The sequence below is a fragment of the Nomascus leucogenys genome, chromosome 5 (genome assembly GCF_006542625.1).
Source record: "Nomascus leucogenys isolate Asia chromosome 5, Asia_NLE_v1, whole genome shotgun sequence".
Taxonomy (NCBI): Eukaryota; Metazoa; Chordata; class Mammalia; order Primates; family Hylobatidae; genus Nomascus; species Nomascus leucogenys.
This window is the reverse complement of record NC_044385.1, coordinates 101,303,275-101,315,314: the sequence shown is the minus strand read 5'-3', so window position 1 is coordinate 101,315,314 and position 12,040 is coordinate 101,303,275. Positions and strand designations below refer to the sequence as shown.

Here is a 12,040-nt window from a genome sequence, read left to right as displayed (position 1 = left end):
TTTGGAAATTATACAAACACATGGAAATTAAAGTGTGTTCTTGAATGACTAGTGGGTCAATGAAGAAATTAAGAAGGAAATTGAAAAACTGAAACCAATGATAATGGAAACACAACATACAAAAAGCAGTACTAAGAGGAAAGCTTATAGCTTTAAGTGCCTACATCAGAAAAGCAGAAGAACTTCAAATAAACAATCTAACAACTATTCTTAAAGAACTAGAAAAGCAAGGGCAAACTGAACCCAAAATTAGAAGAAATAATAAAGATTGGAGAAGAAATAAATGGATCTGAAACAAATAAAAAAAAGATCAATGATACACAAAATCAGTTTTTTGAAAAGATAAAATTGACAAACCTTTAGCCAGACTTGCGTAAAAAAAAAAAAGAGAAGACTCAAATAAAGACAGATATGAAAAAGGAGATATTACAACCAATACCCCAGAAATTCAAAGGACCATTAGAGGTTACTATCAGCAACTATATGCCAATAAATTGGAAAACATAGAAGAAATTGGTAAATTCCTAGACACATACAACCTACTAAGATTGAACCATGAAGTAATCCAAAACCCAAACAGACCAATTACAAGTAATGAGATTAAAGCTGTAATGAAATGTCTCCCACCAAAGAAATGCCCAGTATCTGGTGGCTTCATTGCTGAATTTTCCCAAATATTTAGAGAAAAACTAGTATCAATCCTATTCAAACTATTCCAAAAATAAGAGGAGGTGGGAATACTTCCAAACTCGTTCTACCAGGCCATTGATACCCTGATACCAAAACCAGACAAAAAAAAAAAAAAAAGAAAAAAAAGAAAGAAAACTACAGGCCAATATCCCTGATGAAAATTCATGTAAAAATCTTGAACAAAATACTAGCAAATCACATTTGACAACACATTAAAAAGTTCTTTCATCATAACCAGGTGAGATTTATCCCAAAGATGCAAGGATAGTTCCACACATACAAATCAATCAATGTGATAAATCATATCAAAAGAATGAAGAAGAAAACATATGATTATTTCAACTGATGCTTTAAAAGTATTTGATAAAATTCAACATCCTTTCATGATTAAAAAAAACTTTAAAAACTGAGTATAGCAGGAATGCACCTCAACATAATAAAAACCGTATACAATAGACCCATAGCTGGTATCATACCGGATGGAGAAAAACTGAAAGCCTTTCCTCTAAGAACTGGAACATGACAAGGATGTCCACCTTCACCACTGTTATTCAATATAGTACAGAAAGTCCTCGCTACAGCAATCAGGTAAGATATAAATGGCATCCAAATTGGAAAGGAAGAAATCAAATTTTCCCTATTTGCAGATGATACAATCTTATATTTGGAAAAATCTAAAGACTCCACAAAAATACTATTAGAACTGATAAATTCAGTAAAGTTGCAGGATATAAAATCAACACACAAAAATCAGTAGCATTTCTGTATGCCAACAGTGAACAATATAAAAAAGAAAAAAGTAATCCCATTTACAATAGCTTCTAATAAAATTAAATACCTAGGAGTTAACTTAAGCAAATAAAGATCTCTACAACGAAAATTAAACACTGATGAAAGGAATTGAAGAGGACACCAAACTATGGAAAAATATTCCATGTTCATGGATTGGATGAATCAATATTGTTTAAATGTTCATACTACCCAAAGCAGTCTGCAGGTTCAATGTAATCTCTATCAAGATAGCAATTACATTCTTCACAGAAATAGAAAAAAAATCCTAAAATATATATGGAACCACAAAGAACCCAGAATAGCTATCCTGAGCAAAAAGAACAAAACTGGAGGAATCACAGTACCTGACTTCAAATTATACTACAGAGCTATAGAATCAAAATAGCAGAGTACTGTCATAAAAACAGACACATAGACCAATGGAACAGAATAGAGAACCCAGAAACAAATCCGCACATCTTCAGTGAACTCATTTTTGACAAAGGTGCCAAGAACATACATTGAGGAAAGGACAATATCTTAAGTAAATAGTGCTGGGAAAACTGGATATCCAAAGCAGAAGAACGAAACTAGACCCCTATCTCTCACCATATAGAAAATTCAAACAAAATGAATTAAAGACTGAAATCTGGCTGGGTGTGGTGGCTCGCATCTGTAATCCCAGCACTCTGGGAGGCTGAAGAGGGCAGATCACTTGAGGCCAGGAGTTCAAGACCAGCCTGGCCAACATGGCAAAAAACCTGTCTCCATTAAACATACAAAAATTAGCCGGGCATGGCGGTGTGGACCTGTAATCCCAGCTACTCGGGAGGCTGAGGTGGGAGGATCACTTGAACCTGGGAGGCAGAGGTTTCAGTGAGCCAAGATAGCACCATTGCACTACAGCCTGGGCAGCAGATCAAGACTCTGTCCCCCCCAAAAAAAAAGACAAATCTAAGACCCTAAACTATGAAACTACTACAAGAAAACACGGGAGAGAAACTCCAGGACATTAGACAGGGCAAAGATTTATTGAGTAATACCTCACAACCACAGGCAACCAAAGCAAAAATGACCAAATGGAATCACATCAAGTTAAAAAGCTTCTGCACAGCAAAGGAACCATCAACAAAGTGAAGAGACAACACATAGAATGGGGAAATATCTGCAAACTGGCCATCTGACAAAGGGATTAATAACCAGAATATATAAAGAGCTCAATTGGAAAAAATATTTAACAATCTGATTTTAATTGGGCAAAAGCTCTAAACAGACATTTCTCAAAAGAAGACACACAAATGGCAAATATGAAAAGGTGCTCAACATCACTGATCATTAGAGAAATGGAGATCAAAACTACGATGAGACATTATCTCACCCCAGTTAAAATGGCTTTTATCCAAAAGACAGGCAATAAAAATGAGGATGTAGAGAAAAAGGAACCCTCATACAATGTTGGTGGGAAAGTAAATTAGTACAAACACTATGGAGAACAGTTTGGAGATTCATCAAAAAACTAAAAATAGGACTACCCTATAATTTAGCAATCCCATTGCTAAGTATACATACAAAAGAAAGAAAATCAGTATATTGAAGAGATTATCTGTACTCGCCTGTTTAGCGCAGCACTATCCATAACAGCCAAGATTTCAAAGCAACCTAAGTGTCTATCAATAGATGAATGGATAAAGAAAACATGGTACATATACAGAAAGGAGTGTTATTCAGCCATAAAAAGAATGAGATCCTGTCATTTGCAACAACATGGATAGAACTGGCAGTCATTCTGTCAAGTGAAATAAGTCAGACACAAAGACAAAATTCTATGTTCCCACTTATTTGTGGGAGCTAAAAAATTAATTGAAATAATTAAACTCATGGAGATAAGAGAACAGAATGGTGGTTACCTGAAGGTGGGAAGGGTAGTGAGGGAGTGGGGATGGTTAATGGGCACAAAAAAAAAGTTAGAAAGTACGAATTAGTATTTGATACCACAACAGTGTGACTACAGTCAATCATTTAATTGTACATTTAAAAAGAACTAAGAGTATATGTGGACTGTTGTAACACAAAGGATAAATGCTTCAGGTGACAGACACCCCATTTACCCTGATGTGATGATTACAAATTGGATGCCTGTATCAAAATATCTCATGTACCCCATAAATATATACACCTACTATGTACCCGTAAAAACAAAAAGTTAAAGATTTAAAAAAAAAAGAAGTCACTTTCACTTGGCATTTCATGCACCATTTAAAAAGAAAAAAAAAAAAAAAAACAGGAGATTCCTACTAGTCCTTCAAAAACTAAAAGCCTTCACTGGAATACTTGTAACAACTGACGTACACGCTTTAGTCTTCCAAAATGGGAAAAACAAGGTAAAAACTAAAACCATGAAGTAAACAGTTTGCTTTAAACATTCTTCAAGTTTATATTGCCCATAAGCCATGTTTTCTAAAGTTCTTAAAATCAGTACTTTTGTGCTCTTATCTTGAATACTTCAATGTACCTGATTATAGTACCAGAATGTAGCTATAAGAACTAATGTCTCTATCATATTAATATAAAAAATATCTAAGGTATTTGCATTTTGTTTTAAAATCAACTCTTCAGAAGAATACATCTTTTAAATTATACCCTGACCATGAAATATCATGTTTTGGTCTTGATGGCAAAAAATATGCACACAGTAACATTCCCTGTCATACATTCCCTGCACACTGGGATAAAATGTATATTATTTCCGTAGTGGTGGAAGAAGGGAGGAACTTCTGGTTTCAAATACTTAGTATTCAGGGAGAATAAAGAAAATAACCCTCTGGAAAAGTACTTTCTTGGCTTAGCCACACAGGAAAATTCAGATGCAATTTTTTTTTTTTTTTTTGGTCATCTTCTCCCACAGGTGAACTCTCAGTAAGCAACGCAACTTTTCAACAGACAGGTTTTACTACATTTTTAAAGAAGTCTAATTTACAACCTTTGCATGTGCTTCAAGTTTTTCATGTTTAAGATACAAATATAACCTCAAGCAATTTGTTTTCATCTTGTAGTCATAAAACATGTGCAGGACACAGAGATCCTTTAGCTCTTAAAGGACACACTATTAAACATAACTTACTTATTTGAATATCAACTATGTTTACATGTTGATATAGTTCTGAACCAAATAATTAAATTGTGCCATTCATATCACTTAGCTGTTTCTTATTTTAAATAATTCAAGTTATATTCATATCTACCTTGTAGATTGTAAGAGCTACATTATGTATTTCTAAGCAATTTTAAATTAATTTTGCAAAGTAGTCTTCAGTATAGGTCATATACATTTAGTGTCCCTAAATCAGGGGTTTCCTTATCAATTAGACAATAAGGAATTGCTCATAATATCCAGCCTTTGTCTTTATAACCTCCTATATAATATCTAGTTGTGGCCTCTGGAAAAATGTTGTACTGAGGACCCTCACCTATCAAGTAGGTAGAAGCAACAGACAGGTTCAGAACCACTACCCTAAATAAAGAAGTCAAGAGAAAGATTTAGAATAACTTTTATTCAGAAGGAAAACAAGTGAGAATATGCATGAAACTGAGGCATGTTAGGTTGGTCTGATCAACTGGCACCAGTGGCACAAGAAAATTAATGCCCTTCATGATGTGGAATCTTCTACAACACAATAGTTTATGTACTTTAAGGATGTAAACTTTTGAAAATCAACAGAAGCAAAGGAAATGACAAAACATTTGCTGCTATCTGAAGAGTATATTCCACACTTGGTTTTTAGTAGCAATGTTGAGAACACAAGGAAGCTCATTTTAAGATCTTACCAGGGAATCTGGTAACATTAACTATTAAACTTTATGTATGTGTATATAAATCCCTCTAAATTAGTTCTAAAAACCTTATATAATGATTACAGTTTGTTTTTGTTTTTTTTTTTTTGAGACAGGGTCTTACTGTCACTGGGGCTGAAGTGCAGCGGTGTGATCTTGGCTCACTGCAGCCTCCACCTCCCAGGCTCAAGCAATCCTTCCACCTCAACCTCCCAAGTAGCTGGGACCACAGATGCACACCACCATACCCAGCTAATTTTTGTATTTTTAGTAGAGATGAGGTCTTGCCATGTTGCCCAGACTGGTCTCGAACTCCTGGGCTCAAGCAATCCGCCCACCTCTGCCTCCCAAAGTGCTGGGACTATAGGCGTGCTGTGACTACAGGCGTGCTGGGACTACAGGCATGGGCCACCATGCCCAGCCAATTACATACTTTTCAAAGTGGTTTTACTTAACTTCAGTCATGGATTTAAATAAGATAGAGGATTTAAACCAAGGTTATTTGTCTTTTCAAGGTATGCATGTGTGAATGTGTGTACATATATATACATGCACACATATATATACATATATACCTACATAAGACTTACCTAAAAGAAATAAATTTCTATGAATAGGAAAGTTCTAAAAAAGTGATGGAAATATGCCTCTTCGCAATTCTTACCAGCACCAACAGAGGAATCATAAGCCCTATAATGCTTCTTTTGAAAGATACAGTAGTAGACAAACATTAATGTCTAAAAATACCTTTTAAGCTCTATTAGTTTCATTAAATAAGCAGGTTGTATGTTATACACAGCCCAGTGATAAAGCTTACCAAATAAGGCTTGCACACAAATCAAAGATGGAATAAAATAAATTTAAATCAGATTCGTTCAAATATTTTTTATAAGGAATCAAAGATAGTTTTCATTTAAGATAGCTTAAACTTCAACTTGCCATAGAATACAGGTAACTTCTGCTTTACTCACAAATGAACATTGAAAATATTCGGGTTAAGTAATATGGGGCTCATAAAAGCTCATCTGTTTCAATAATTTAAAGCAAACCATTATACCCAGTGAAAGATGATGTTCCCAAAAGTCCACCAAGCAAAAATATTTAGTTCTAGTTCTCATTTTAGTTCTATTTTCCCCGCTATCACGGTCATTAACAGCAGTATACAGAAATAACCCACAACTTATCAACCTTAGTGTCTCCACGAGTTTTCACACAAAGTAAACTATTCATCTTTTCTACAAGTGCCAAGTTTTAAGAAAGTGACTAAACAAAGTATTGTAGGGAATAGAGTTGAGAACTAAAAGTTTACACATAAACCTAAGAGAGAAGCAAGAAAAGTTTTCAAGCTGTGTGTTCCACAAGGGACTACCACCTTAAATTGTGTGCCAAAGGCGGCTAGCTCTAAGTGCTGCTCCCTAAAATGTTGAGAAAATGTTGTTCATAATACATGGAATATTTTTTTAAAAAACTGAGGCATTCTATAATTGCCCCCCTCCAAATATACCTGTAACTTTCAAAAAAATTGTTTAACCCAATATTTTCAAGATACTTGACTTCAAATCTTTCTTACCCATTAAGAGTTCTGCAAAGTTAGTGTTTCTCATAGCATATTTTGAGAAACTATGTAAATTCTAGGTAATGTGCCATTGATTTAGGATCTATTAAGAAATCATATAATTAAGAGAAATCCAGCACAGCAACAGGCAGAAAACTGCTTAGCAATGTTTAAAATATTTAAGATAACACATAAAAGATAATGTAACAAGAATAGAATACATGGGTCGTTATTATTGGTATGGTAAGCATCATCTGCATATACAGTCTATCAAATTGTTTCAGATTATTTTTTCATCCCTATTGCCAACATTTCACCCATGCCCTTTTCACTGTAGAATAATGGTAAGCTTAAATATCTTCTGAAGTTATTTTCCTCGTTATAGTCTATTTTTCTAATCTAGTGCTTCCCAAACTTAATTTATTGCTTATGAATAAGAAGGGATCTTGTTAAAAATGTTTAACTAATCTAATCTAGTGCTTCCAGCTTAATTTATTGCTTATGAATAAGCAGGGATCTTGTTAAAAGGTTTTAGGGGTGGGGTCTGAAATTTCCCATTTCTAAGAAGCTCCCAGGTAGTACTGATGCAACCACATTTGAGTAACAAAGATCTAATTCATTCCAAAAGCCACGCCTTACTACTCTTAACTCAGTGAATTGTGGGTAAACATCTATATTCAATTACTGGTCAAAAACTTCATTCTAGACCAATCTGGTGTTTCTCCTAACTATTATACTCATTTCAACCCAACCCTGGTTGTTTTTTATTTTTTTAAAGATAAAATGTATGTAAAGTACAGATTTTAAATGTACAATTCAGAGTTATGATAAATGCATATTCCAAGTAACAAACTACTACCTCCCCCTACTTTAGGTAAAATGCATATACAGTGAAGTACAGATTTTTAATATACAAGTCAATGAGTTTTTATAAATGTATATACCCAAGTAATGGCTATTCCTCTCCCAAAAAGATATAGAACACTGTCATCACATCAACTCTGTGTTTTGGCCCAACTCTATAAATGCCCTTTCACTTTTCTACTGCCTTTCCACCTATCCTTAAAGACTCAACTGAAGCCCTTCCTTCTTCAAAGCACAACCAAAATTCACTCATGTACCACCATCTAAATTTATTTATTATTTTTGAGACAGGGTCTCCCTCCATCACCCAGTCTAGAGTGCAGTGATACAATCATGGCTCACTGCAGCCTCAAACTCCTGGGCTCAAGTATCCTTCCCGCCTCAGCCTCCTGAGTAGCTAGGACTACAGACATATGCCATCGTGTCCGGCTAACTTTTTTTTTTTTTTTTGTAGAGATGGGGGTCTCGCTTTGTTACCCAGGTTGGTCTCAAATTCCTGGCTGCATGCCTCAACATGCTGGGATTACAGGCGTGAGCCACTGCACCTGGCCTCTATCTAATCTACCATTTTTAAGGCCCAGCCATCATCATCCCACTGAACAACTACAGTGGGCACCTCACAGATTTTTCTACCTCTATTCTTGCTCCCTTCCTCAATATATTATCCATAGAGTTGTCAGAGTGACCTTTTAAAATTATAAATCAAAGCAAGTTCCTGTCCTGCTTAAAATTCTCCAATGGCTTACCATCACATTGCAATGAATCCAAATGCCTTTTCCTGTATCAAAAAGCCCCTACTTTTCTGACCTCATCTCTTGCTACTTTCCCTATTACTTTCTATGCTCTGGCCACTTGAACCTCCTTCCTGGTCCTACAATACAGCAAGATATTCCTACTTTAGGGACTCCACATTAATTACTTCTTCTGCTCTTCCCCACCACCTTTATGACAGGCTACTTTTAGTCATTCAGATCTCAACTTTAAAGTCACCTCCTCACAGAAGCCTCCCTGACAACAAAATCTAAAGTAGCTGCTCGGTCACTCCCTAACACAAATCCTATTTTAATTCTCCACACAGCATCTATTGTTGGTATTTATCTTGATGTGTTTGTTATTTATCTCTTCTCACAATAACATAAGCTCCATGACTATTACATTTTTCAACAGCGTTCAATGCTTTAACTTCTGAACCCAGAATGGTATCCATCTCATTACAAGCAGATGCTTCACAAATGTTTTCTAAATAAACATGTTAACATAGATAATATATATTCATGTTATGCAGATGGAAATTGTGCCTAGTATCCCAATACAAAATTTCCTGTAAAATCTAAAAAGGATAAGAAAGCTATTGCTAGTTTTCAAACAAGATAAATCCTTCACAAGAAAAAGAGGAGGAAAGCATTGCACCTTTAACCTGGAGCAAAAATAACATAAAACACAGGTTAAGGCAAAGTTTAACTCACATAAAGTTTAATCATCAAGTTAATGAAAATATCAAAATTTTTGAGTTAGTGTATGGCAGAGAAAATTTAGTTGCAAATAATACAGTTTTTGGTGTTTCCATTATTGACAAGCTATGCTGCAGAAAGAGCAATCGCATTAAATCTTAGTTCATCAGGGTCACGCTCCATAAACTTCTTGCAAACTTCTATGGCATCCTATGGAGGAAAAAAAAAAGTATGATTTTTCAGTGTATGAGTGTTTTACTTACAAATGATAAACATTTCATATTTTTCTAATTCATACCAATTTTACACTGCAAACTTCCTTTTCCAAATGAGAAATAAAGAACACCATAAAAGTGAATAGCTGGGTGCCCTAATTTGCTTTGTACAAAAGTATAACATACAGTACGTTTTTTTGTTTGTTTGTTTGTTTGTTTTGAGACAGAGTCTTGCTCTGTCACCCAGGCTGGAGTGCAGTGGTGCAATTTTGGCTCACTGCAACCTCTGCCTTCCGGGTTCAAGCAATTCTCCTGTCTCAGCCTCCCTAGCAGCTGGGACTACAGTCACATACCGCCACACCCAGCTAATTTCTATGTTTTTAGTAGAGACGGGGTTTCACCATATTGGTCAGGCTGGTCTCGAACTCCTGACCTCAGGTGATCCACCCACCTGAGCCTCCCAAAGTGCTGGGATTACAGCCGTGAGCCACTATGCCTGGCCATAAGTGTTCTTAAAATGCTATTAAGAAACTTTTCACCTAAAAATCACGTTGCATTGATTCTAAGCCACACAGTTTATTCATGTTTTAAAATCTCTAAAATCAGGATCAAGATACAATTAATGGTATCCTGGATTTGATGAAATCTGGGATATAATGAGCAAGTCTTTCAATACTATTCTTGCCTTTTCAAATTTTACATTTGTCCATAGAGCTGTGAAAATCTCTTTATTTGTTGTAGATTTTTAACACTAATACAAATTTTCTTTTTGGATTTTCTAGAAAAAACAAGGATAAAGAAGTATCCAAATACAAAGAAAATGTTATGCAAGTGACCTTTAGAGATGTTTTAAAGGTGACAAAATATTGATAGCACTTAAGATGGGCCAACAAGTGTTACTGTTACCTCTAATAAAGTTTCATCACTAGTTTCACCATGGTTAATTGGAAATGGTTTCCGCCCATCTGTGGAAAACAGACAAACAATTGAATGCTTAGCTGTTTTTACAGGATAATGTACTTTCAACTTCCATTTTCCTCTTCCCCCAGTGAGGCAAGAAAAGTTAAAAGCCATTTTAAATAATATCTTAAAATAAATGTTTTAATGGGCTACCATGAATATTTTTTATTAAAGGTTATTAGTTAGAACTTTGCTTCCATATTTGAAAGCCTAAATTATCTTCATGAACAGAATTTATTACAATGCTGGCTTTCATTTCCTGAAAATAATACGCAAAATTATTGTTTTTTAAAAATTATCACCCCAGCTTTTATCCTTAGAAATTTAAAAAATTTCTTTTTTTACTTTAAATAGGAAGATCTCAAGTAAGACAGACATGTTTAAAACAATGAAAGGGAGCCACACTGTCATGGCTTATACAATACTACTACTAATTGTGTACTACCAATGCAGTAATATAGAGGAATAATCCAAATAACCCAGGGTTATTTTACTGACCACCAAAATAACCAAATTCACAGTCAACTTAGATAAACTAGTACTTTTTGAATATTATTTTTTAAAAAGTCCAGAATTATTTAAACTCATGCTAACCCAAAGTCAACTGACAATTATATATCCAAATCCATAATCTCAGATGTCTTGTAAGTGGCTCTTAATTAAGTTCAATCCATAAAACACAGCCCCTTCTATGATTCCATGCTTTCTAACCATAATAAAAATTTCTGAATATGCATCTAGTAATAGACTTGGTTGTTAGATTTTTTAAAAAAATGAATGAAAATTAACACATAAATTCATCTCCATAAAAAGTAATATTAATTTCTATAAATTATATCATCAGAATTTGTGACTCCTATTTTTGGACTAACATTGAGATAAATATTCAAAATCCTAAAGAAACTTATCCCTAAATTACAATGCCTGGGATGTAACTCCTAAAGTTTCTAAGAACCTTTAGGAAACATTTTCCTGTAACTATATTACACATGAACACTTAATTATCCATATTTCTATGAACTTATACTATCTTTCTAAATTATAATGTATATTTCTCAATAATATATCATAAAATGTCTTCTTAAAATATCCTTTTGTGGCAAATGCTTATTCTTCAATAGACTATTCTATGTTTATATGACTATCACATTCATTATGTGCCACCCCATTTTGTATTATTTTTTAATGTTTACATAAAGGCAAAAGTATAAGTAAACAATGTAGGCTGTTCCTTCCCTAACCAAATTATAATTAATATATATTTTTTCCTTTTGTATTTTTCTTTCTTCTATTTAATTTAGAGACAGGGCCTCACTTATACTCCCCAGGCTGAACTTGACCTCCTGCGTTCAAGCAATCCTCCTGCCTCAGCTTCCCAAGTAGCTGGGACTGCAAGCACATGCAACAGCACCTGGCTTAATATATGTATTTTCCTGGTTTCCATCATTTTTGTGTATGTGTCATTCATGAGACTAAAGAGCTAATAAACTCAGTTATGGCTGGGTGTGGTGGCTCATGCCTGTAATTCAAGAAGATTGCTTGAGGCCAGGAGTTCAACACCAGCCTGAGCAATACAGTGAGACCCCTCCTTTTCAAAGAATTAATAAATTAGCTAGGTATAGTGGCACAAGTCTGTAGTCCGAGCTATTTGGGAGGCTGAGGCAGGAGGATCACTTGAGCCCAGGAGTTCAAGGATGTGGCAA

General features: G+C 34.7%; 1 protein-coding gene and 1 long non-coding RNA gene across 2 annotated transcripts in view; one reads left to right on the top strand and one right to left on the bottom strand.

Moving 5' to 3' along the window:
- The window catches only part of LOC105739842, a 32,258-nt gene extending 20,847 nt beyond the window's left edge, over nucleotides 1–11,411 (top strand). Inside the window, exon 3 of the long non-coding RNA XR_001115830.2 lies at nucleotides 10,160–11,411. This is a non-coding gene — a long non-coding RNA (uncharacterized LOC105739842). The remainder of the gene's footprint in view (nucleotides 1–10,159) is intronic.
- UCHL3 (ubiquitin C-terminal hydrolase L3) overlaps nucleotides 9,163–12,040 on the bottom strand; it is a 56,614-nt gene continuing 53,736 nt past the window's right edge. Inside the window, exons 8-9 of the mRNA XM_003257344.4 lie at nucleotides 10,284–10,342; nucleotides 9,163–9,372 (exon numbers count right to left, since the gene is read on the bottom strand). Of these exons, the coding sequence (XP_003257392.1) occupies nucleotides 9,289–9,372; nucleotides 10,284–10,342 (143 nt within the window). The 3' untranslated portion in view covers nucleotides 9,163–9,288. The remainder of the gene's footprint in view (nucleotides 9,373–10,283; nucleotides 10,343–12,040) is intronic.